Raw genomic sequence first — 27,871 nt, 5'->3', positions numbered from 1 at the left:
TAAATATGAAAAGTACAGGTTCAAAGTGTGTTAAACTGCTTAAAAGTAAAACTGTAAAAGTTGGAATACTTTTCATAAACCAGTTTTATCCAAGACTTTTTTTTTTTCCTTTTTCCTGAAGTGAATGGCGGGGAAAAGCTCAATTTTGGGGGGCAACCCTGTTTTTTAAAACTTTGAACATGCCTAAATTATGATTTATAATTTAGTCAGCATATAGTGTACTCCTTTTTTGTTTAAATTTCTTTTATTGTCAGTTTGTATTGCACAATTGCTAGTCCAACAGGCGGAAATTGTGACTATATGAAGATCATTCATTCCCACTACATGGGAGTTTCCCTAGTAAATTACTTAAGCTTTTATCTATTAACTCTACCAATGTATAGTTTTCTGCATAAACCGTATTCAGCCTTTTAAAAAAAAAAGAAGTTACCTCTGCCTAATGCATTGCATTTTCATGCTTGCAGCCGTTATGGAACCCCAGATGATCTGAAGGAGTTGATTGACATTGCCCACTCATTAGGAATTACTGTTCTATTGGATGTTGTACACAGCCATGCATCAAATAACTCTGAGGATGGTCTGAACAAATTTGATGGTACAGATTCCTGTTTTTTCCATTCCGGTCCTAGAGGAACTCATAATCTTTGGGACAGCAGACTTTTTGACTATTCAAAGTACGTACAAAACCATTTAGCAGTTTCTAATGGTAATTATTTTTTCTCACTTATACTAAAAATTGAACTTTTGCCAAATTAGAACACTTGTTCAATACTGTAAATATAACAGATCAACAGTTTGCACACACAAAATGTATTGCCTGCAGTCTAAGGGCCTATCTACATGGGAAATTCACAGGAAAGTTAGTGCATAGCAGCTATGGTGTAGACTCATGGTGCAATAGTTACTTCACACTAACTCCTAACTTTGAAAGTATGTAGTTTAGGTGAATCCAAAGGTGCTGGTAGTGTGGAATAAGAGTTTCCACCCACGGAGCTAGTGCAGAATAGCTCTTCAGCAATAGCTACTCCGCACTACTTATTCAGGGCTTTTCCCTGTATAGACAAGACCTAGATAATGCTATACATTTAATCTTGTGTGTTTATGCATTTATATCATCTTTCTTACCATACCAGCTGTGTTCCTAACAAATCATTACTACAGCATAAAGATTTAAATTTGGTACATTTTTGTTTTCTCCTCCCTCTGAGGCAGCAAGGATTAGATATTGATATATAATAGTCATCTTTTTTCAATATTAAACTGATTATTTCAATGATGGGGCTGTAGGAAAGCTTAGTTGCACAAGTGATGACCACAAATCTCACCACTTTCAGAGAAGAGTTCCATAGGCTTAGGACACCTGCCATCACAACTCCTCCTGTTGCTTCCATACATTTCATGCTTGAGGTTGACAGTGCCATAGTTTCTAAGGGTTATAACTGTCTAAGGAGGTCACTGTTTCAGAGGAAATCTGGTGGTAATTTAGGCCAATCTCATAGAGAGCCATGAAGACTGAAGATTTCCACTTGATACTGAGTGAGCGATCAGTCTAATGTGATACATAACATAAGCATTGTGCCATTAAATAGGATGAACTGTTTGTATCTTGCCTTCTGATTAGAATAACTTCTTGGTATTTAGACCTTAATTAACAAATACACTTAAAATTCATGATGACAATGGGATGTATTGTCTTTATTGCTAATCATAACTGCTTGGTGTTACAAGAGTTGCAGTTACTCTCTAAACCCATAATCAAATTACTTGAGTCACAGTTTGCTGTGACACATCCCAAAATTTTAGTTTCAGTACATGGTTATGTATTAGAAATGTACATATTATAGCTAAACAAATGCACTAAATAAATTTCTCCAGAATGAGGCAACTAATTGGCCATCTAGAAGAGGGGTCCAGAGAGTGGAACTTGTATGGCATACTAAAGCTGACCCCTCTATTTCAGATTAACGTTCAAATCCAGTTTGAAGCTGTCGCATTCCTTCCTTCTTTCACAGTAGTTCATCATCCATCATCTTTTATTTCTAATGGGAAAAAAGGACTTGATAATTTCAGGTGCTTATTTCACTTTGAATACCTTCAGACATTACTAGAGGTGTCATATAACCCTAAAAAAAAATTGGTTATTTTTTACGTTTCCTGACTGTATGATGAGATAGATGTTTCCATAGCAGAGTTCAGCAGACCTGCAAATGGATTGTGACGAATCATCTCTAATGAACTAGGAAAAAAAGAAAAAGGTTGAATAGTTAAGACTTGAGGCCAGGGATGAATTAAATATCTCCTTCCAGAAAGAAACTTAATGCCCTCCTGAAGTCATGTAATGACACAGAGAATGTGCTTATATTTCATGCTTGTTTCATACAACTTGCTCAACTTTTAATTTGGTTTTCAGCATGTGTTGCTTCATACAAGTTAGAGGTTCAAAGGTTAAGCAAACTTTGAGTCATTCTTTCTGCTCTGATGGGGAGGAGCTTTGTGGCTTGATTTGTTAGCTAATGGGTAAAATTATTTTTCTGTGATTTGTTTCCTCAACAAAAATGTATCTGTAGTAAATTAGATCATCTTTTTTTTCCCAAAAAATTGTGTGTGTTCTTATAGGTGTTAATGCCATGTGATGACCTGGCTTTAGGTCCAAAGTTGCCTAATGTAATCCTATTACTTGTAACAAAGATATTTGCCTCAGTCATGTTATACTGGGAATTATAGCAAAGGTTCAGTGTCAAAACATTCAATACTTGACCTGTTTCATTTAGATTATGCAGAAAAGGCTGAAGATTTCCTTATATGGGAGTATGTCTTGAACAAAAGCAGAGTGGGACTAGAATCAAAGTTTTGGTCAAACTAAGACCTATCTTATTCAGCTGTTGCTGTTGCTGATTAATTATAAGGCGTGATAACGTTCACGCTGGCACATGAGTGAATCTAATGTCCAGAACAGGCACGTGTAATAACAGTTGGGAGTAGACATTGACTGCTTACAAGGCTTCAGACTTCCATTTCTATTTTTTTAAAAGGAAAAACAGTTGAGTAATAGTTTTACTTCCTAGACAGTCTCTTCAGTCTTCTGTTCATATAAACTTTTCTACTATACAATACATGCACCAAAATCTCTCTTCTCTACTGGGAATAACTGTTAAATCTACAGCTACTCAAACCTCTAATACAACAAATGCAAAATTTATTTCAGAATACAGAGAAACTAGTTCTGTGCCATGAAATAAATTAAGAAGCAGTTGCTTTATCAACCTAATCTCTCTGGATTTCAGTTTGAAATCCAGGACCTAAAGAAATATAATTTGTCTCACAAGGTTTGCAAGATTATTCAGTTGGGTAGGAGGGTGACTGTGAATGCTAAATATAATAGAAAGTGGCAAGGATCTGTAGACACTTCCATATAAAACAAAAACAAGTGATTTGTACCTTGGGTGTCATTTTGAAATCTCTTGGTCTGATTGTCCTGTCACTTATTTTGGTTTAAATGGGGAGTAACTTTAATTAAATCAATAGTTACATAGGGACCTGTGTTCCGAATCTCCAGAAAAAGTGCAATGTATCTTGGAATTCACTTTTGAAACTTTAGAGTTGAAGGGGATAGAGAGCATGGGGGAATGAAAGGAATGATTGTTCTCCTGTGACTGGGATTTTATTAAGGGAGGAAGGGGGGTGAGGGAGATGTGTGTTTAACTCACCCTGTTATCTAACTAGTGAAGACAAATGTGTAGCTTTCCCCTGGGTTAGCAGGGCATGGTAAAGACTATGGGGGGAGCATAGGGTTTATGCTAATCTGTGTAAACAAACAAACCTGTAAATTGCCTTGTCCTTGTCTTCACTAATACAAATGTGATTTTATTTTTAAATTTTTAACCTCAAGGTTACTAATGTAAATAAACTAACCAGATGTGAAAAAAAAATGGCATAGACTGATTTTAATAGTTCTAACGTGTTAGCTGATCAATATTTTAGAGATGTTTAAAAATTCCCTATCTTGGGTGCAAACATATTTAAAATACCTAAGTAAAATGTGTTACCTCACAGCTTTTTTCCTATCTAGTCAAGGCCTGAGAGTGTAGCTTGATTCCACCCCTTCCCCCATATTATCACCTCACCATTCTTCCTAAAAGTTAAATCTTTGGCTCTAGTCATGTGACCTTTTGGGTTTCTGTGTTGATTAAGCTAAAATGTTAATATGGACACTTTAACATACTCTGGGCCAGATCTTCAAATGGTGTAAGTCTGTGTGGCTCTGCTGACTTTACTGCAGATATGCTGATTTACATGAGTTCAGGGCCTGACCCTATATGATTAATACTTAAGCTATGCTGGCATATAGATAGGGTTCTATCAATTTCATGGCCATGAAAACTGTGTCAATGACCGTGAAATAAGCCCTTCCCTGTCCGGTCTTCCCCTGGCTGCCAGGAGTGTCCCAGTCAGGGGACTCATAGCTTCAAGTCCTGGCTGGGCTGGGGAGGGACCGATCTTGTCCTTTGCTGGCATGGCAGCTCTGCTGTTATGAAAAGATACCCAAAGCTTCTCAGATATGAATGTATTTGTTTTAAATCTGCATCTTGTTTTTTGGTAAGTATTAATATCCACATTTCTAGATTCAGGACACACAACTTTTACTTCTCAGGTACTCAGATGAATTAGATGGTTTATATGGTAAAAGTTCTATATTCAGCTGCTTTAAATTTCAAAGCACTTTGGTGGTGAAAGCCTGATAAATTATGTGGAGGCACTTCTGGTGTCCATAACAGCAGACAGCCGGTTAGAAAAGGGTGCATTTATTTTTAAAGGAACATTCTTTTAATGTATGTGCTAAAATGTTATATTATTTTAAAATACTTTGTACCATTTTATAAACCTTTTCTGGTACTGTGCTGGTGATTGTGGCACTCTGCCTAATACATCGAAGAGAAGGCATCATGTCAAGACGATTCTCTTGTGTAGCGCTGAATTCTCAAACCCACCTTTTGAAGCATACTCTTTTCTGAACTTTTCAGTGCTCTTTACTTACAGATACAGTTAAGGGTCTTTCAGCTGCATTTATGCAGTAGCAATGACATCCAGTGGTAGGTCAGATTTATCACATGTGTATTCCTTGGGGATATCTTGAAAATTATATCATTGATTAAAGGTGATGTTCAGAACAACTATCAACCCGTCACTGAAATTAATAAGTACGCTGAGTTTATAGGTTTTTGAAACAATGTAGACTCTAGAACTGTTACAGCATTGCTTTAAAGGAACTATACGTTGTGTTTCATAAGTATAGTATAAACTTATACAAATGTGTTGTTTTTGTTCTTGATTATTTTTGGAAAGTAATATATTTGGTGTGGAAACTTGAAAGCTTTGGATTAGTAAGGTTACTGCTTTACAGCACAGATGTTTACTTAAATTTTTATAACATACTAACCATTAAAATAATAATACACAAAAAAGTTCCATCCCTGAACATATGGATTATAATATATGCAAACTACATATCACTGAAAGAATTGCTTTAATCTTTAATACACATTATTGCTGTTAGAAGCTTATTTTGTTTCATGGTGTAAGTTTAGATTGATATGACAGCATAGACTTTAAAGCCACAGATGCTCTTTAACGTAGAAGATCTTGTGAGAACATATAATTTCCTTTGAAGTATCCAGTTTCCTTTATTAACTCCCAACTTGGCAAACACAGCTGTGTGCAAAGTCTCTCAAATATAGCTGCAAAAACAATGATTTTGTGATAATTAAGTGATGTACTGATACATTGAGAAGTGGCATTGAAAAATTACACTCAATTTTCCTGAATTTTAAAATACATTATGATGGTCGCTACTTTTGAACAATTAAGTGAAGATGCAGTAGCATCTTAAGTAGGGACACTATGACAAAGATTTTGCGTGGTGGGGTACATCAGCAAAGACCCAATGTTCACTGCAGACATTTGTAACTTCCAAAAAAATTTCATATGATGAGTGCAGCAGATTATACAAGCAATTATAAGATGACATGCCCATTCTGAATAGTCATTTATTAATGAAAAGAATTAGTAAAATAAATATAGTAAGGTGGCTGAAGCAATAAAAAAATAAGAAAAATACCAATTATTAAAAAATAGAGAATCTCAATTTCTGTTTAATATATGCCGCGTTACAGAAAAGTCATGTTTCCAAGAATAATTAAGCAATGAGCCTCTTCTGGAGGAGAGATGGAAAAAGGGGCATAGAGCTATTTTCAGCTGTACTGAATACCTATTGACTTCTGAGCCAAGGGGGGAAATCTCATCTGCTGTAAAATGGTATAGCCATAATCAGCAGGTGGTATTCTTTTTTGCCTACTTACCACTCCTAAGTGTATGCAGAAGCTCTGATGTTTGGATAGTTGGTAGATACTCTTTGAAACCCCTTTTTATGTATTTACCCATTAGAGAGAAGAAAATTTGCAATGATGGTAGTGGGGCAGGAGGGAGTACTAAAACCCCCTTACATTTAATGAAATGAAACTGATGACAAGTGTCAAAACAGCGCACATAGTAACAGACATTCCAGTGGGTAAAGCGCAGCAGTTTACTTGATACTGAGCAGAAAGACATCTGAAAACAGCCATCCATGTCATATGTGAGTGGCATCTTTTGTTAAGGCCTTAACTTTGCAGGAAAGACAGAAATGGGGGAACTACCTGCACCCATGGCTCCTTTTAAACAAAATTGCAGTGGGTATGCCTAGTCTAATTACTTCAGAAAGTAGCAGTTTCTGCCCTAGCCAGTTATGATACTGGGTTGGCCACTGACCAAAGAACAATTCTGTGGGTTGCTATCTGACAACTCTGTAGAGAAAGGAAGGGAACAGTATATCTGGATTTTGTTCTAAATTTTAGAATGTAAGTAGTGTTACCAAGATATTGACACTGATACTAACACGACTGATATAAATGGTGGAGGTCAGTTCAGTTGGTACCTTATGATCATCCTATTGCTTGGGATTTTTTTCTGTCTGGGTTAAGAAAGCACTGCACTATTTAAACTGTGAATGTTGTAGTAGCTGTAGTCCCAACATTTCAAGTGAGTTAAAATCTGTAAGAGTCTAGTTTGTCAGTATTTGCATACTTGTCTGATGAAATTTATGAATATTGTTGGTTATGTGCATGTCAGCTCTCTCACTATTTTGTTATGACTTCAGGCAAATTATTTAATCTCTGTTTCTATGTCTGTTAAATGGAAGTACTTTGCATGGGTATTTTGTGGTTTTTCCATTTGGGGAACACTTAGTGATGCTCTGAAAAGTAGAATTGAACTTTTTAAAAAGGTGGAAAATTGTGGAACTAGCAAGATACTTAATTTCACTGTATATAATCTTTTTTGTTCCCTCTGATACCGCCTTCATTCCTCTCTTCTTCATTTGCTAAGTCTTTGGTCGATAAGTTTAAGGGCAGGGATTTTGCCTACATTGCGCTCTTTTTAAGAGCCACACATGCTGCTGGTACTGTACAAATAATGGCATCTAGTTACCCAGCCTGCCGCTCTTTTATATCAGTTTCCCTTCACTCACAACACATTGTACTCTGGTACACTTGAAAGCCATTCAATATGTAGCTTTCTTTGCTACTGCCATATTGTGTCTTTTATTTGATTAGTGCTGTTCCTGTTCTTGGTGACTACAAAATGCATCTCTTCAATTTAAAAATAATTTTATGTATGTGACCGCAAACCCATCTCAGATTATTACAGAAAATTCCACTTGCAGGAAACTTTTCATTCAATCAGTTGAGGAAACAACTCAAAAGTTGTACATCTTTAGAGAGTAAATAATTCTGTATTTGACACTTGTGTCAGAGAACCTCTGACGTAATGTATGGGTCTAAGGGACTTCTCCATCAAGGTGTTCATATGCTATTGTCTTCTTCACTCCTTTGTGCATATACAAAGAGTAATTTGTCCCTTAGCCATCATTCTAGGGCATTTTTAATTGTTCTTCCCCCAAGCAATTAAACACAATTGAATCATTAATTCTCAGCAGGCAGAGAAGAAAAGGTTTATTTGAACCCTCCATAATTCTCTAAGCTATTACAACATGCAGAATGAAGTAACAATTTCCTTCTTATCCAATGGCAAAATGTTTCCTGATCAACTGTTTCCTTTTCCAACCTCAGAGCACTTGCCTCATAGATAACTTGCAGAGCTGCAGTGCCTGAGCACTACTAGACCAACTAACATCCATAGTACTCTTCAAAGCCATTCAATATTAGGCTTCCCTGTCTCCTGTCTTGTAGTGTCTTGTGCTTTCTTTATTAGCACTATAGCAATTCTTCAGTGAGGATGTCAGTTTTCAAAAAACATTTTAGGACAAGATCATCACAGCACAGTATGTTAAACTTCTTTTCTAAGAAAGTAAACCTGTAAGAGAGAAATGAATGACTTTGAGGTGTGAATCCATTAAGTATTAAACCACAGCAGGAGGTAGAATTATGAGGTAAATTATCCCTCTGAGAACAATATACTTGAAGTATTTGTTTTCTATTGTTAGAGAATCTCAGGGTCTGGTAACATAGGCAGGTGTAGGCATTGCAGAGAAAATTAAGTTTTTTATCATTGGCTGAAACTAGCCAGGATGTTAAAGACAAATTTCTTCTTTGAGTGCTCATATGTATTCCACAGTAGGTGTGCGTGCTCGCCACATGCACCGGTCCTGGAAATTTTTCCCCTAGCAGTACCTATAGGGGAGCTCCCTGTCGATCCCTGGAGTGGTGTCGATCCCATGGCGTGGCATAAGGGGTGCTGGGCGCTCTCCCCACCCTTCGTTCCTTCTTGCCGCCAGTGAAGGTGCTTTGGAACTGCTCTGCTCCAGCTTTGCTGTAGCTTGTCCCCAAAACTGCTTGTTCGTTCAGTGTATGGTACCTGTAGTTAGTTAGCTTAGTTTAGCTAGAGCGCCCGGCTGGGGCATGCCCTGGGTTTTAAGTTGTGCGACACTTGTAGGCAATCTGTGCCAGTGAGTGATCCACACGTGGACTATTTATGCTGTTTGGGGAAACCCATCTCAATGATCGCTGCAAGATTTGCAAGTCGTTTAAGCCTCAGACCAAGAGAGAAAGGGACATTAGCTCCAGGCTACTGTGATAGCGTCGGCGCTGACCCCGGCTCTGGTGTCTCGCTCTGAGTCGGCACCGGGACTAGTAGGCACTGCTCCCCATCCGCAGGGCACACCAAGAAGGCTAGGAAGAGGCCACCTTCGCCGCGGCACTGGAATAAACCCAGGACAGTGGCGAGACTCATGTTGGGCAGCCCTCGATCTCCACTGGCCTCTAGGCCTCCAACTCAAGTCAAGTGGAGTAGCCTGGCCCATTCGGAGCAGGCCTCCCCAGTTGTCCAGATGCCTTCCACACCCAAGGCCCTGCAAACGGCCTGGGATGTTATGTTCATGCTAGTACCAGGTGCATCGCCGATGTCGGCCCCACACTCCAGAGGCAAGCCGCTGCTGGGATCTCCACAGTCACCCCTGGCTCGGTACCAGTCAGGTCGAGGGAATGTTCCCGACGCAGTTCATTGCCCAGTAACCATTCAGGTAAAAGTCCACGTGAATCGCCCTCGATGCCCACCAGGCTGTCTGCTTGAGTCCCGACTAACCTAAACTCTCAACACCGTTCCGCCTTGAGGAGCAAACACCAACAGGACCAAGGTAGACAATTCCAAAGGTCCTCATCTCAGAGGGGCTATCGCAGCCGGTCGTGGCACGAATGTTGGCTTGGTTCCTGTTCTTCATCCTGCTTCAGGACCCCGTCACAGTACTGCCTCCGCATCCCCGGGCTCTCACCGTTGCAGGTCTGCCTGACGGAGCCAAGCGTGGAGCAGCTGTTACCAATGGTACTGGTCCTACACGTTGGGATCACGATCCTGAGATTGGCATCGTTCCTGGTGCCATCGCTCCTCTCGGTCCAGGGACAGCGTCAGGTTGTATGTCAGCCCGGCCTCCCTTCATAGTCATCCATTAATGGGCCAGGCCAGCCAGGCCGAACAGTTGGCTTTGCCGGTGCCACAGCACTAGACTCTGTGGCCAGCCCAATGGTACCAGTGGGCACCGTGGCCCCTGCTGGGGACTCACTCGGTGGCCAGAGCCTCAGAAGGACCATCGGCCTTCCTCTCCAGACCCCCAAGGAAGGAGTCAGTGGGATGTAAGTCCTCGGAACCATTCCTGGAGACTGACCAGGTGGTGGACCCTCCGGTGCTAGTGGACACACAAAGTATTGTGCCGGCCTCCTTGCCCTTGCCAGATGAGGTGATTACAGCCCCTCCTCCCTCCATCCTGCAGCAACCAAGAACTCTCTTAAAAAGGGTGGCATCAAGCATCCACCTCCAAGCAGTGGAGATGGAGAAGCCCTCAGACTCCGTGTTTAATATACTCTCCTCCTTGGCACCGGGCAGGGTGGCCTTGCGTCTCTGTGAAGATGTGGCAAAAATTTCAAATGCCCTGTGGCAAACCCCAGCCTCATTGGGCCCCCATCTCTAAGAGAGCAGAACACAAGTATTTTGTACCTGCCAAGGGGCATGAATACTTATACAACCACCCTGCTCCTGACTTCCTGGTGGTCAAGTTGGTCAACCACAGGGAATGGCAGGGCCAACCAGCTCCTACCCCAAAAAATAAAGATTCAAGGAGGCTGGACTCATTTGGGAGAAAAATGTATTTTGTCCTCAAGCTTCCAGTTATGGGTGGTGAACCACCAGGCTCTCCTGGGCCAGTATGAGTTCAGTCTGTGGGGCTCCCTGTCCAAGTTCGAGGACTCTCTCCAGGAGCGTGACAGGAAGGAGTTCAAAGTGCTGATGGAGAAGGGCACAGCAACTGCCAAGGCAACCCTGTAGGCAGCTTTAGTTGCAGCGGGCACGGCCACGCTCTCCGTGGCCTCTGTGGTGTCCATGAGAAGGGCATCATGACTTCTGCTCTCTGGGCTGTCCAGCGAGGTGCAGACCTCCCTGTAGAACCCCCCGTTTGACGGCAAAGCTCTGTTTGCAGAACAAATGGATGCAAAGCTGCATGGCCTGAAAGACTCCCGCACGACTCTCCAGATTCTGGATCTCTGTGTTCCGACTTCTGGTTAAACTTGAGTTCAAGCCACAGCAGACTCTCGCTTAGGTCACCCATTCAAAATACAAGACTGCTTATAAGAATTTGTGGGACTATAAGAGGCGCCCACAGAGGCAGTCTCAGCCTGCCTCCTAGCCAGGGTCCTCCAAGGGCAAGCTAGAGGGGAAAAGGTGGTTTTGACAGGATGCCCGGGGGCGCCCTGCCAGTTTTCATCAGGGATCCACCCTCAATAAAGCTTCCCTTTTCCAATCGGTTGTATGTTTTCCTCCCGGAGTGGTCACAGCTGTCTTTGGACTGATGGGTCCTCAGCCCCCATCTCCCAGGGCTACACGCTCCAGCTTACAGCCTCCCTGCCCAATCACCCTCCACCCCATCTCTCCTGGGGGACCCCTCACATGAGGCTCTGCTTGAGCAGGAGGTGGGGCGTCTTCTAGGCCTAGGAGCAGTGGAAGCAGTACTGGGAGTTCAAAGGCAAGGGGTACTACTCTGCTAGTCCCTTATCCTGAAGGTCAAAGCGGGGGCTCAGCCCCATCTTGGACCTGTGAGGCCTGAACCAGTACATGGTGAAGTCCAAGTTCCGCATGTTCTCCCTGGCCTCCATCATCCCCTCCGTGGATCTTAGGAACTGGTATGCTGTCCTCGATCTGCAGGACCCATACTTCCAGATTCATATATTCGAGGGGCACAGACACTTCCTCTGTTTCATGGTGGGGCAGGAACACTACCAATGTACGGTCCTCCCGTTTGGCCTGTCCACTGACCCCAGGGTATTCACAAATGTATGTCGGTGGTGACAGCCTACCTCAGGCGCTGGGGGGTCCAGTTCTCCCCGTATCTGGCTGGCTGGTTGGTCAAGGGCAGCTCCCGGTCACAGGTATGGGATCATGTGGCGCTCCTTCTGTCCATGTGCACCACTTTGGGCCTGTTGGTAAACAACACCAAGTCCACATTATGCGTTGTACCAGGAATAGAGGTTATTAGGATGGTTCTGGACGCCTCATTGGCCAGAGCCTCCCTCCCACCGGACAGGTTGGAGATGCTGAAGGGGCTCATCGACACGGTCACAAGGTTTCCAGTGACAAGTCAGAGCGTGCCTCCAGCTCTTGGGTCACGTGTCGGTGTGCACGTATGTGGTTCATCACGCCAGACTCAGGATGAGGCCCCGCCAGCTCTGGTTGGCCTCGGAGTTCTCCCAGGCCAGGGACAGGATGGATAAAGTCCTCATGGTGTCCGAGCCACTGATCACCTCCCTAAGGTGATGGTTCTCCCCGAGAAACATGCTCGAATGGATCCCATTCAGGGGCAGGGCCCTGTCACTGGAACTGGTGTCTGACGTGTCAGACCTAGGATGGGGTGCCCATGTGGGGAAGGTTCAGACCCAAGGTCTGTGGTCGGCTCGGGATCTGACGCTCCACATAAACGTCAAGGAGCTCAGGGCGGTACAGCTGGCGTGCATGGCCCTCTGCTCACACCTGGGCGGCCAGGTGGTCAAGGTCCTCACGGACAACATGGCCTCGATGTTCTACGTCAACAGGCAAGGTGGGGTCTCTCCTCTGCCTTCTGCTGCGAAGCCCTCAAGCTGTGGGACTTTTTGTATAGCCCATGACATCTGCCTGCAGGCCTTCCATCTGCTGGGCACCCGGAATGCACGGGCGGATTGCTTGAGTCGGGACTTCTCCTCTCAGCACGAGTGGTCTCTCCACCTAGAGGTGGTGTACAGACTTTTCCAAGTGTGGAGAACTCCCCAAGTGGACCTGTTCACGACTCGGCAGAACCATTCTGCTCCAGGAACAGGGTGCTATCTCCGATGCCTTCCTCCTGTCCTGGTCAAGCCAGTTTCTCTGTCTTTCCCCCGTTCCCGCAGATCAGCAAGGTCCTGGAAAAGATAAAGATGGATAAGGCCCAGGTCATTCTGATTGCCCTGGTATGGCCCAGTCAGCATTGGTATAGCATCCTCATGGGCCTGGCAGTCGCCCTTCCATGGCCGGTTCCATCCCGCCTGGACCTGCTCTCCCAGGACCAGGGCCGCCACCTCCACCCCAACCTAGCAGCACTCCACCTCACGGCGTGGCCGCTCAATGGTTAGATAGGGAGGAAAGGACGTGCTCAGGAGGGATTCAGCGCATCCTCCTAGAAAGCAAGTGGCCCTCCGCGCACTGAGCCTACTTGGCAAAGTGATCTCGATTTTCCAGATGGGCGGATGAGCGAGGTGTTCCCCATTGGCTGCCCCAATCCAGTTTATTCTGGACTACCTCCTTCACCTTAGAGCCCAGGGCCTGACGCCCTCATCAGTCAAGGTGCTCCTGGCGGCCATATCGGTCTTCCATCTGCCAGTGCAGGGTCACACAGTATTCTCCCATGCTATGACTGGCGGGTTCCTTAAGAGTTTGGATTGTCTCTTCACGTATGTTAGGCCCCCAGTCCCATAGTGGGACATGAACTTTGTACTGGTACCTGTCTCATGGGGCCTCCATTTGAGCTGCTAGCCACATGCTCCTGATCACACCTCTTGTGGAAGGTGGACTTCCTGGTTGCAATTGCATTGACTGACCTCTGAGCCCCTGTACATGGTGTTTCATAAAGATAAGGTCCACCTCCAACCACACCCTTCCTTCCTTCCTTCCTTCCTTCCTTCCAAAGTTGGTCTCTACCTATCACATGGGTCAGGACATTTTTCTGCCGGTTCTTTGCCCCATGAGTCCAGCGAGGAGCGCCACCTCCACACACTGGATGTGAGACAGGCTCTGGCTTTTTACCTGGAGTGGACTAAGCCATTCAGAAAGTCCTTGCAACTGTTCATCGCCTCTGCCGAGCTCATGAAAGGTTGGCCAATCTCCACTCAGCGGCTCTCCAACTGGATCACCTTGTGCATCTGTACCTGTTAGTCAGAAATCCCTCCACCACCAATTGTGAAGGCTCACTTGACTAGGGTGCAGGCCTCGTCGGCTGCCTTTTTGTCCCATGTCCCCATTCAGAACATTTATAGGGCTGCCACATGGTCTGCAGTTCACACGTTCACTTTGCATTTTGCAATTCTCTCTCGGACCAGGAAGGACACCAGGTTCAGCAGGACTGTTCTCCATCCCGAGAGTTTGTGAACTCCTTCCCACCTCCGACAGATACAGCTTGGAATCACCTATTGTGGAATAAACATGAGCAATCACTCAAAGAAGAAAAGACAGTTATCTTTTCTGTAACTGTGTTCTTTGAGAAGTGTTGCTCGTGTCTATTCCACATCCCACCCTCCTTCCCCCTCTGTCGGAGGAGTTTGGCAAGAAGGAACTGAGGGTGGGGGGAGTGCCCAGCTCTCTTTATACCGTGCCATGGAGGCGCCACTCTAGGGGTCACTAGGGTCCTATGGGTACTGCTAGGAGAAACTTCCAGCACCAGTGCACATGGCGAGGATGCACACCTATTGTGGAATAGACATGAGCAACATGTCTCGAAGAGCACCAGTTATGGAAAAGGTTACTGTCTTTTCCCCTAGGATTATTCTGTAAGGGGATTCTCTCAAGAAATAAGTGCTTCCAGGCTCCAAGTCCAAAATTATCTAAAAAGCAGTGACCATCTGAGCTATACAGATGACTGCTCAGAGATCCAAATATTTGGCATGAGGCTATATCAGAGATTACATCCCAAACTAGCAGAGGGTCTTTTTCTACCACTTGTAAGGAACATTTGCATCACTTCACTTCTTTGCATTGAAATACTATTTGTGTTCTTTCTCTTTGTTAAATAATTAAATATAAAATATTTCAGTAACCTTTGGGTGAAGATTTTAAAAAATGGGTGCCTAAAGTTGTTGGTGTGTTTGATTTTGTTGTTGTTGTGTTGTGTTTTTGTTTTGTTTTCTGTTTTTAAAACTCAGATTTAGGCAACTAAATAAATGGCTTGATTTTCTATCAAGCAGTTTCCATGGAAGTTAATATGGGAATGGGAACACGAAGTGTCATGCTCCTTAATCTCAGTTGTTTACTATGGTTGGAGGAAATAAAGGGATGTATACCTCTGGACAGTGGCTATTGGAGTAAGGCTGGAAGTGAGGGTGCTAGGAGTGGAATTTCTTTTGGAAGACAGGAGAAAGGGTCTGAGTGCACAATGAAGAGCATGCTCTGTAGAGAGCAGTGGGTCTTGCTGTCTGCCCTGCAGAAGAGCTCCTGAGTGGAGTTGCTAGAGTTGTGAGAGTTGGCAAGATTAGACTAGGCAATGAAGTCTCCTACTTGGCAAGATTCAGCCCAATAGGAGCAAGTAAACTGATGATGAACTATTTAAAAAAATTAAATGTTTATATTTACAAAGCCAAAACAGTTCTTTCTAACGTATACAAGTTCCTCAAAGCTCCTTTACCTCCCTTCCCTGCCCCCATCTCCTCCCTCTGAAAAAACCCCAAGAAAACAAAAAGTACTGTTTCTTGGCCAAGCCTGCGAGGAGGAGAAAATGCGAGTTTATAATCCAAACCATTGTCGAGGCATAAGATGCCAAAAATTGTTTGGGTTTTTATTGTTTTGTGTTTTATTTAAAAACCAAACAAATGCGGAAATCTTGGAAACTCCAGAACTCCCTTGACTTTTTTCTAAACTTCACAGAAAAAATAATTTTTTATCTGGAAGCTTGGGTTATGAAATTTAAGGAGAACCAGTTTGTCTTGTCTTTGAGTTGGAGGGAGGCTGACAATCTGGCTTCTAACAGGAAACTGTTTAAGGTAGCAACCTTAAAACTGGAGGGACTAACTACTATTGCCTTGTGTTAGTATTGATTAGAGAGAGTTGTGCTTTATCAAACATAGGGAATAAGTTAGTTGTGTGTAGTGCATGTAACTTAGATCACACTGTAGTGATGAATTTGGCCAGTGTTTGTTTTAGGTTGGGCTTTTTTGGTGTGCTTAACTGCAAACAAAAGAAAAATGTTGATCTCCTCTATCATACGCAACTTTATTACATTCTGTGTATAAGATATTAGATAGTTAACAATAAACAACATCTGCTGTTGCTAGCACTATGGTAGTATTTGCACCTAACTCTCTAATTTGGGAAAGCTAATGTCAGATTTAAGCTTAGGCTAAAAATGTTCTGTCGGGGTAGAGGTGTAATTAAAATTCTGTTGCAGTTCTGACCTTCAGCCCACAGTTTTTATTCGACTTTGCACCTGTTTTGGCGGGTGAAAAGGAGGTGGTTAGGAATGAGATGTCATTAGGTCAGATCAGTTATAGGAAACATTTGTCAGCTGTGTAAGAGTATGTCAGTTTAATTTGGTAAAGAATTGTTCAAGCTTGTCATATCTCTGTTTTATTCAGGCTTAATTTAAAAGTGAATTTAAGGCTGTTTAAGTGTTTGAGATCTCAAATCAGTTATGGAGTCCATGGGTATAATTTAAGCATAGTTAACTAATTCAGTTTCAAAATCCTAAATCATATTCTGGACTGAATGGAACTTAATGTTGCAAACCAATTTAAAAATAAAATTGAGAAATGTAAAGGTGACTAAAGCAGAACTGAATCTGTGAATAAATGTTTGCATTTGTGTTAGGAATTTTTTTTTTAAAATGTAGAGTTTGTATATGGAAAACTGGAAATATTTTCAATATAATATTTATATTTTGTAACCATTATATTAAAATGTGTAAAGTGCTCTTGTAAAATAAAAGTACTGTTTTCAAGTGCTAATGCTGTCCCAGTCATAACTGAGGTTCTCATGCTTTTATCAACATTAGAAAAGCCTACTTTTTAAAAGTAGATTGCTTTCATTAAAATATGTATGTTTTGCAAACTTTAACCACAGATAATAGGCTTCAATACATGCATTTTCTTTTTACTGTTCGCATAAGCGAGAGCACTTTGATAGAATAGCATTTAGAATATTATAATTTGATTAGAACATATAAATGCTATTTGGCCACTAGGCATTCCCATCCCCCCTCTTGTTCACATTTCCCCTGGTTATAATCTTTCTAGAGTAACACTTGAGCTGTTGCCTCAACAATCTTGACAGCTAGTTACTTCACGCGTTTGTTCTTCTCTACATTAAAAGCTTCTGGTGTCTTTTTGGTTTGTGGTATTTAATTTATTCCTTGCATCACGTATACAGTACTAGCATGGAAATAGAGGTATGAGGCATTGTATGCAGTGTTATAGTTTAGAATTTAATAATACCTACATTTCACCTGCCCTATTCTTTCAGAATACACCAAATTATATCTTTATCCCATCTTAATAGTGCCTACTTGATCTGTGAATCCTCTTTACATTTTTTTTTTCCCCCACAGGATCATAGGTAAAAGGAAGTAAATGGGCACCTGGCCAAAAGAGCCAATGGGAAGGCTAGAACTTTTTAAAAATTGAAACAAGACTCCTCTTTTGTCTGTCTGTGGTTGTTCTCCCAGAGTGAGAGGACAGGGCAGAACTATGCTGTAAGAAGTTTGGGGCCAGGTCTGAAAATAATCAGGATCATACCTAGAAGCTACTAATTTAAACCCCAGGTATGTAAGTAGATCAGGAAATATCTAGGAAGACGTGATTAGGTTTTTCCCTTTTATTTCTTTATGGCTTGTGGACTTCTCTGTGCTAACCCCAGGTGCTTTTGTTTTGCTTGTAACCTTTAAGCTGGACCTCAAGAAACTATCCTTGATGCTTAATCTTTGTAGTTGCTCTTTTTAAATTGAGCAATAGCCTAAGTTCCCAGACATTTTCTTCCTTTTGTTTTTAATAAAATTTACCTTTTAAAAAAAAAAAACAGAATTAGATTTTTGTGTCCTAAGAGGTTTGTGCATGTTTAATTAGCTGTTGGCAACGGCTGATTTCCTTTGTTTTTTCTTTCTTAGTTCTTCCAAGGGGGGGGGGGGTGCAAGGAGAGTGGGTGTGTTTGTGTGAAAGGGCTTGAGGGTACCCCACAGGAAGGAAATCCCAAGCACGCCTTCCTGGGTTCTCAGAGGGATTTTGCACTTGGGTAGTGGCAGCATTTACCAATCCAAGGTCAGAGAAAAGCTGTAACCTTGGAAGTTTAATACAAGCCTGGAGTGGCCAGTATTAATTTTTAGAGTCCTTGCAGGCCCCCACCTTCTGCACTCAAAATGCCAGAGTGGGGAATTAGCCTTGACAAATGCAGAGTTAAAGTTGCCCAGCAGTCCCTTGTACCTTTCCAGAATATGTAGGATGGCTTAAGTTTATTCTTCTGAAAACTAGGAATTAGAGAGTTTAAGTAATGATTCCCACATCCCCACTCAATCTCATCTCTGTCCCCTTGGAGTTAGGGTGACCAGACAGCAAGAGTGAAAAATCGGGACAGGTGGTGGTGGGGTAATAGGAGCCTATATAAAACAAAAAAATATCCCCAAAATCAGGACTGTCCCTGTAAAATCGGGACATCTGGTCACCTTACTTGGAGTTGCAGTAGGTATTAGGACCAAATTTGACACATCCTAAGAAAATCTGCCACTTTCCATGATGTATGTGCTATGTCTTGCACAGTTCCATACTACCTCTTATTCGTAGTCTCACACATCTCTTCATCTTAGGTGTAGCTGATCCATGGATTAAGTGCAGCAGGTTACCTGACCTTGCCATCAGAAAGCAAAGTGCAGCTGCATCTAGAAGGATCATAGGATCTTTTTTTTGGTGGGAGGGGTAGGTTTTGTGGTGGAGTTTTATATTTGAGCGGCCGAAGATTATCATAATATTGTATCTCAGAGTTTCTCAAACTTCCTTGCACAACCCCCTTCTGACAATAAACATTACTACTTGACTGTGGGAGCAGGGACCAAAGCTTGAGCCTGCGTGGGTCTTGCCATGCTGGGGGGTGGTGGTGGTGGGAACAAAGCTGAAGCTCATGGGCTTCAGACCCGGGTGGGGTGCCTGAGCCCTGCCATCCACTGTTGAAGTCCTTGGGCTTTGGCTCTGGCCCCAGGCAATGGGGCTCGGGCTTCGGCAAGTCTAACGTCAGCCCTGGCAATCCCATTAAAATGGGGTCCAGACCCGTAGTTTGATAACCGCTGGTCTACCTTAGTTCTAAAATCTATCAATATATGATTAAAAAAAAAAAACAATAAAACCCTCTGTAGGATATGGCTGTCAGTCACCGCCCCACATTCCACTAAATATGTCAGAAAGAAAGGGGAAGGTAAGAGTGCTTTGCTACATTGCATCCTCTCAATACTCATCAGAATGTCAAGCCTATACTGGCATTTATGCAGAGCCATGCACCCTCTCTACCCTTTGCATTGTACTGATCCTTTGTGGGGTTTTGCTGTTAGGCACACATCCCAATGAACCCCAGACTCTGTCAAGGCTAGCCTTGGGGTAATCCCAGAGGGGAGTCCTTAGGATAAAGAATGGTTAACAGAGGGATAGCTCAGGCCATGGCTACACTTACAGTTCTGCAGCGCTGGTAGTTACAGCTGTGTTCGTACAGCTGTGTAGGGCCAGCGCTGCAGTGTGGCCACACTGACAGCTACCAGCGCTGCAGTGTGGCCACATTTGCAGCATTTGCAGCGCTGTTGGGAGTGGTGCATTGTGGGCAGCTATCCCAGCATTCAAGTAGCTGCAACGTGCTTTTCAAAAGAGGGGGGTGGGGTGGAATGTGACAGGAGCGTGGAGGAGACAGAAAGAATGGATTTTTGGAGTTGACACTGTTCTCAGCTCCCTGCCTTGCAAGTTCTAAGGACTGGAAGACACACAGTGCCTACCTTCAATCATTTTAAAAGTTCTGACCCCCTTCTCCCACCCCTCTCTCATTCACTAAATGCAAATTATGTACTCCTAAGTAGCCGTCAGACCAAATAAGCATTTGCTCAACATGGACTTCCCCCTTCCCCTCTGCCGTGTGAGCGTGCAAACAGCTGTGAACATTCCAAAGTAATTCCCCTGCCTGCCTCTGCTCGCTCAGCAAACAGGAGCTGTGTTTGTTTTTTAAATAAGCAGTTTGGCTGAACTCCGAGCTCTCCCTTTCTTCCGGTTTGTTGTGGACAGGAATTCTGGGATACCTCCTTATACTCCAGAGGTCAATAAAAGCGCTGGTGGGGTCCACACTTGCCGACCAGCACTGGATCACCAGCGCTGGAATCGCTACACCCGAGGCTCGACCAGGTGTACAGCCAGCGCTGCAACCAGGGAGTTGCAGCGCTGGCCGTGCTTTGCAAGTGTGGCCACATCCTAAGTTGCAGTGCTGTAATCCCCTCACCAGCGCTGCAACTCTCTAGTGTAGCCATGGCCTCAGTGGTTTGAGCATTGGCCTGCTAAACCCAGGGTTGTTAGTTCAATCCTTGAAGGGGGGCCACTTAGGGATCTGGGGCAAAAGCAGTACTTGGTCTTGCTAGTGAAGGCAGGGGGCTGGACTAAATGACCTTTCAGTTCTATGAGATAAATGGTCTAAATGACCTTTCAGTTCTATATTATAACATCTGGCATCTCTGGGTGGTTTTATCTCTAGAAAAGACAAAGTGGTCTGTCATGCCTAGATAGCTCATCTTTACTAATCCTAGTCTGACTCTACTGTTATCATAAAGACAAAGTGTGAGAATACCCTGCTTTGTTTTACTTTCCTTGCTACCCTCTACAAGTTCAAGAAGAGTAGTCTTAAAATCTGAGACCCATTGGGATATCTTTCAAATGGGGCAGAGTTAAAGTTGTGTGGGAGACATTATCTTAACTCTATTTCCTGATTTTCAAAAGTTGAGGTTTTAGTCACCCTCTATGGTCTGGAATTGCAGCTATATTTAATTCTCTCTGTTTAGCAGTGTTTTGACAGTGATTTGTTTCTTGTTTTTTCTTAAAACTGTATAGTGGGGCAGGCATGATTACAGAACAGTTGTGGGCAGGCTACAAGGGGCTTCCATGGGGGAATAGCATAGGAGGTTCACAGAAATGTGAAGTGGCCTGTTTTTCATATCCTGGACACAGTATTGACTGACTCTCAAGTGGGACTCCGGCAGATATAGACATAGCATTAATGTACACTTGCTCAAAACTGCAGATAACAGTCTTGCTTCCAAAATGAGCCCAGTAAAGCAAGTTGAGTGCTAATGAACCCAGCACACAAATCTCCGAAAGAGCAGATTCAGATTCATAATTTTGGGGTTCAAGGCCAATATATTTTCTCCTTTGTGTCATTTGCAAAGAGTCTGTGAAGAACTTTCAGAGCTGTGAATCATCTGTAAGGAGAAGTGTTAAAAACTTTGTAGCATAATAACTTCAAAATTTTGCATTTCTAAACTGGTTCTTGGTTCTATTTGAATAGCTGAGTTCAGGGGCAGTCCGTTGTTTTTTTGTTGGTTGGTTGTTCTGTTTCGTTGTTTTGCTTTTAAATGAGTGTCAGAGCCACACCGTTCCCCCTATCTCTGTGAAAAAGTTGTAAGATTTGAAAATCAGCTCAGTTTCTTTGGGGAATATATTTTTGAAGAAACTGATTCCAAACTTGCATCACTAAGTCTATCCCTGCCCTGATGTGGCACAGCAGTTTTCAAAACACTATGACTATGCACATGGATTTTCAGAGCATTTTGAAAAATCATCTCCTAAACAAAAAGTTGTGCTTTACCTTAAAAATGATTTGCCAAAGGCTACCCCATAGTATTATTTTCACTTTTTGAAAAACTTCCAAAAGCATTGAAATGGAAGGCAAGCTGAAAATAGCAGATGATCGAGTCCTTCTTTGAGAACTCTTGCTCTGTGGATGGTTTTGTGATTTAAGGACTATGGCCTGATCCCCTAAGCCACCAAGTGAGTGTGAAATAAGCTGATCATCTTTACAAGCTTGTTATACCAGTCTGGTGATGCCATGCACAAATCACATTTTCTGATGTGCATCCTAAATGCATAGCAATTATATAGCCGGAAAACTCCTCTTGTAACTTGAAAATATTGCTATCCTGACTTGGACTTGGGTACTGGACACTAGCTGAGGTAAAATTAATCCAGTAACCTCCATTTGGTGAAAGTCAGTGCCAGAGTTTAAGCCACAAGTGTGCTCAAAGTTATGAGAAGGGGGAAAAATAAAATAATGGGTCTCCACTCTGCCTCACCCCTCATTCTCTGGACTCCCAGGACCATAATGGTTCAATATTTGCCTCCCTAACCTTACTTTAAGACCAGATGAAGATGAATGTGCTTGTGGATTTTAGGGCACTATGAAAAATTGTTTGTTAAAGCACAAATTCCACTCAACCTTAACTATGGAGTCACCAGCTCTCCTTCATAATAAGTTTCAAATAATAGAATAGAACAGAAAACAGTTCTTCATTAACAGCTTTTTATCCACCTTATTTTACAGTTTTTACAACAGAATATTACTGCTCTTATTTTTCAATAAATGTCCATATTGTTGAACTTCCTACTCTTAAAGTTTTTCCATCTTTAATAAAGACTGAATCTTTAGAGTACTCCTCACATCTTGTTCTTGCTGAACTGTAAGACCTTAAAAGCAAATTTAATAACTTAAAAATACTGTATTTTCCCTTAGAAGTCATGCTTCTGTGTGACAAAGCTATGATTTATTTTGTTCTATCACAAAACAGACAAATTATAGAGAGATTTCCAAGAACTTGTCTAAAATTTGTTAGTATTGCTGGGCATTCTAGGGTAGTTTGGTATGAAAACTGTTGACTGTGGAAACTATCAGATCTCTGAAAAGATCATTTGGACATATTTCTTCAGTATGCTTCCAAGTTCCCTGAAGTCATGTATTATCTGTGCAATATTTTAAGATGCAGTGTCACTAGGGCAGATATGAATAATCACCGCTGGATTCTTGCCTGTTGACTTAGAGTGACATCTCATGTCTTGGCTCTGGGAAGGCAACATGCTGTCCTGTTGTTTGATCATCCTTGCAAAATGTTCTTTTGATTCTTCTGAGTCTGGAATTTTCAACAAGGGTAATCTGTCTTCCTAGGGCAGTTGGAGAACTCTTTGAGGAGAAGCTTGAATTTCTTACTGGTTGGACCGAGCTGCCTCCACATGTGTGCCCTGTACATCTTTGTTACCTTGGACCTGCTGAATCTTGAGAGAGATCTGTGGGCCATGCCTGGTGTGGGTCACAGCTGAGAGTGCCAAATTCAGGACAGACTGATAAAAAAGAAATGGCAGACACCTCAAAAACTGGTGGTTTATTTTATAGATTCCCAAAACCAGTAACAAAATAAGCCCATGTATCACCACACTGGTTACCAAGAAGCTAAAAACACTGTCTCCTTAGGCAATCCAGCCCCTATCACCACCCAGACATCTGATCTTCATGATGAGAGGTTACTGATAACCAGATTCATCATATATAAGATTCTTCTGATCCCAAAGGATCAGCCACTTACCCAGGTCAATATGTATACTTTGGATCTTACCAAATATCATGCTGAAGCCAATTCTTTCAGTAACTAAAAGTTTAATAATAAAAAAAGAAAAGAAGAGTTTTTAAATGGTTAAAAGAATCCTACACATTACATTTGATTTCAGAATTTACAGGTCAGGATAATTGCAGTGATGTTAAATCTGCTAGTTTAAGTTTCTCTGGGTCACCCAAGCAGGTTGGGAGTTATTCAGTCCTGTGTTCAAATCTTCCTTAAAAAATCACAGTCCAGAGAAGCAGGAATGAAGACAAAGAACTGATGTCACAGCTTGCAATTTATAGCTCAGCCCATGTGCAGTGGAAAGCTACTGGCTGATATGGGGTCCATGGTCACATGAGCATGGGAAGTTACTGCTAAAAGATGGCATCTTAGGTCACGTGTCCTTACATGCTTTGCTGAATCATAGGGGTAGCCATTGGCTCCACACTGTCTGAGTCCTCCTCAGGAAAGGTTCCCTGAAGAGCGGATTCCTTTCAATGGCCCATCACCACATAGATGCACCATCAACCAGTGAAGGCTAGTTTGAATGTAAATTTGGTGGGAGTTACCCAGGAACAGAACATGTTTGAGATACAGACCCACAGCAAAGTTTCATAACTTCATATAAAAAGAGGATACAGGCATATAAATGTGATAATCCTACAAAGCAGAGTATAATTTTTAAAATGATATCTTACATGTAAAGACTTTTTGCAACTATATGAGTGGTAGCAACAATGATATAAATAGTCATCTCCTTTTCATACAGTATCTTCCCATAGTTTTCATTCTGAGGACCTGGCATTGATTTGAAACTTATAGTTGTATGGAATTCCTTCTGCTTCTCTTCTCTCTGGTGTCCACTGTCTACCTATAGTTATCTATCTCCAGCCATGTAGAATATCACCATGACCTCTTGTCTCTGGTGGTTAGGAACTGCAAGTCCTCCTCTCTTGCTCAGATACTTCCGTGTGACAGCCACCGTCTCTAGACTGAGAGCTTGTCTAGGCAATGTTATAGCCTGCAGCAGAAGAATGTAAATTTTGGTCTGTACTAGTGTGTGGCTCATGAACTGGCCCACCTGGAATCTGCTGATATGCACTGAAAGTTCCCTAGCACAAGTTAACATAATATTGTTTGAAACAGGACTACATTAATGTGCACTATGAAACTTTTAGTGTGCACCAGCAAGGTTTGGTTAGTGGATGACACGCTAGTGCAGACTGCTATTTATACCCCTTTGGTGTGGACTGAAGCACCATGTAACAAGCCATTACACCTCTAAGATATCAACAGAAGCTTGGACCTCAGAGGAAGGGGAGGAGAGTTTTGCTGTTATGAAAGCAAAAAGACAAAACATTTCAAAATGACTTTTCTGACATATTTTATGAAATATTGTAAGGATGCTAAGGTCAGATGCTATTAAAGCAAATTGACTCCGTGTTAAATAACATTTGTCTAATAATGAAATTGTCAGAGTACTGGATAAATGGCTACTTTTCTGTTCTTGCACAGAGAAGAATTTTATGTTTCATAGAGTAAATGCTCTGGAAGTAACATCTGGTATGAAAAATATATTCTTTCCAAAATCATGTTGTAAAATCTAAGTGATGTACACTGAGTATGGCCCATTTTGGGTTATGGAGTAGTAAATCAACTCAATAAAAATAAAAACAAATTCATTCCTGAAGGTTAAATAAGCACTTCATGTAATTAGGGTTGGCAGTGAGTGGTTGTGTTTTGAATTAGCTTTACAGATTCTACAGAGGTGTCCACTATTCCTTCTTCTTAAGACTGTCTGGCAAAAGTTTCCTTTCATTATTATTATTATTTGCTGTTAGGCATTTGTAACATGTAAGTGACCATTACATATGAACAGAAATATTGAAATAGATTTCATTACTGCTTAGTTCTGAGCAGGCCACATTCCCAAGAGCAGAGAGTTCATAGAACATTCCCTCAGCCTCTCTAAGCAATTCCTGAAGATAGAGAGGCTGCCATCTTTCTTTATCCAAATGTGGATGATAATGATGAAGATACTCTTGTATAATTTTTCAGATCTGGCATTGGAGTGAAAGAACCTTTTTTAATCCCCTAAAGAATCCTTGAATCAATAAAGAACACTAGATGTCAAATACAACTGTTTTAATTTCACTTCAGCTGTGTCTTTCCTTGGACTATTCAGGATTGTTAGCTCCCACTTCAACTGTCTGCAGTGCAAATGTCTTTTGCATTATAAAAATTGATAGACAATATAAATGTTTAGCCCTGAATTTACTTAAGTTTTTTTTTTTAATTGCAATGTTTAAATATTAAGCATGATTATCCTTTTTAAGAACTTGGGTGTATAAATGCCTATTGTGAAATTACTTGAGGGGAGACAGGTTTCTGGCATGAAAACTCTCAAGTTTTCAAGGAAGATAAAGCACCGCTCTAATATAGTGCAAAAAAAAGAGTAACAACTGTATGTCTATTAATGTTTTCCCTTATTAAACTTTCATTAGTAAAAGAGAGAATGTGCCCTAAGAATGATGAACTACACTTCAAGAAGTGATAAAGATACTCTTTATTGAAGCATGTTCTCAAAGGCTGTTAATCTGTAATTGTGGGGGGATGTGGGGCGGGGGGGGACAGGAAAGCAAGAACTAGCATTGATTTGAGTTATGTACTAGCTAAAGCAGAGATCACTTGTCTGTCTTGGCAATATTGGAATACATTTCTCTCAATAAAAATATAGCATCCATCTATTCTTTTATATTAGTATCTGATTTAAGCCGAATAACTGCATATTTGCAAAACCTTCCTATCTTCACAGCATGAGCACTTAAATATTAATTGTATTTAAATACTTCTCAGTAGGAGCAGTTGTTAGACTTATACTTGCAAAGGGCACTTGCATGCAAGAGACCTCCGTTTTTTTGTATTTTGTGAAGATTAACAGAGAGATACCAATAGTTTTGTGATGATAGTTTACTTAAGTTTCAAATGTCAGAAAGCAATCATTTTATAGAAGGCTAATCTGTTGAAGGTGCTACTTTGTTCTATTTATCTTCTTATGTATCTCTGAATCAATTAACTAAAAAAATTCTCCCAGATTATTCTAAATCAGTCTTCTAAATTGAGAGATCTACATACTATTTTTTTACTAAATGTATTTTTAATTTTTAATATTCAGGAAAGAGCACAACTCTGCTGGAAAACAGAGTTGTTCATTTATACTACTGGATTTGAGCCCCCATAGGTTGGTTGCATATAGAAAAATTAGTATCTAAATTTCCCTAATTTTGGGGAGGAGTGAGCTATTTTGGATCATATTCCAATTAGTTGAGAGAGAGAGAGAGAGAGAGAGAGAGAAGATTACTAGGTACACATTAAGTGGCTGAGGATTGCCTCTGCTATAGCATGAGAGGTTTGTCTCTATATGCCAGCGGCTGCTGAGGCAAATTTAGGCTGAACAGAACCTGTAAGTAATTACATTATAACCAAAGGTCAATGTCCCAACAAATAAGGGATTCCCTGCCCCCAAATAATTATTAAATACAAATAGGCACTAAATGTGCATTTTCAAATATTTTAATCAATACATGTTACTTTTGAGCTGGCTGCATCACCATGAATGAATTATCACTTGACAGAAGCGTCTTTTTTTTTCCTGATTCTTCCCAAATGAGATCCTGTCTGATGCAGGACTCAAAGTACAGATTACTAAATAATGAGAGAACTGCATATCCGCAAAGCTGGTGTGAGATTATTTTTTTTTAAGTGACTAATGTGTAAAGGGATTTTAACATGATGAAATCAACGAAAAGCAAGTATTTGCCTTATTCCTATTGTGTAAGTCAGAGAACATTCAAAAATTAGAGAACCCCTAATTTACAGCTTAAAGTGATACAATTTTTGGTTCTATTTACGTAGGTGGAAAATAGTAGCTTACTCTTCCTTCTAATTCATTTTAGTGAATGCAATGTAATATATTATTTTAATTTAAGGACCTTATGTACATCTCATACTATAACATATTTGTCCTGTGTTTTTGAGTTATATGGATAACAGTCAGCTATTTCTTTTGAAAATACACTGTAATTACTCAATGTTACAAAACATACATAAAATTAGCTGCTGCTGTGCTTACTGGACGTTTTTAAATGTCTTTTTTTTAACTAGAATACTGCTTAATCAAGATCTTATGTTAATTCTCCCTTGACTTTGAATTTGAATTCTGCTGCAAATAGAAAAGGCACATGATGTATAATATATTATTCCACAACAGTCTTCTATATATGGTATATCATTAATACAGCTTTGAAACTTTATTTGTAAAAGAAAAATACTGCTTTCAACCATCTTATTTTTAATGAAACAAACACCGAATCAGTTTCTTTATCTGTTCATATTTTTTTAAATGTTCCCTTTATTTTGTAGCAGTTTGCTTAATACAGTGTTGTACTGTATTTGCATTTTTTTTTTTTTAAATTT

At 41.4% G+C, this 27,871-nt stretch overlaps 1 protein-coding gene across 9 annotated transcripts in view; it reads left to right on the top strand.

Moving 5' to 3' along the window:
- GBE1 (1,4-alpha-glucan branching enzyme 1) overlaps window positions 1-27,871 on the top strand; it is a 301,814-nt gene that overhangs the window by 168,107 nt on the left and 105,836 nt on the right. For all 9 annotated transcript variants that reach the window (XM_030580312.1, XM_030580342.1, XM_030580369.1 and 6 more), the window contains one exon: window positions 465-674. In XM_030580312.1, the coding sequence (XP_030436172.1) occupies window positions 465-674 (210 nt within the window). The remainder of the gene's footprint in view (window positions 1-464; window positions 675-27,871) is intronic.

Source organism: Gopherus evgoodei, chromosome 1 (assembly GCF_007399415.2).
Source record: "Gopherus evgoodei ecotype Sinaloan lineage chromosome 1, rGopEvg1_v1.p, whole genome shotgun sequence".
Lineage (NCBI taxonomy): Eukaryota > Metazoa > Chordata > Testudines > Testudinidae > Gopherus > Gopherus evgoodei.
The sequence above is the reverse complement of the archived record's forward strand: the minus strand, read 5'-3'. Positions and strand labels throughout refer to the sequence as shown.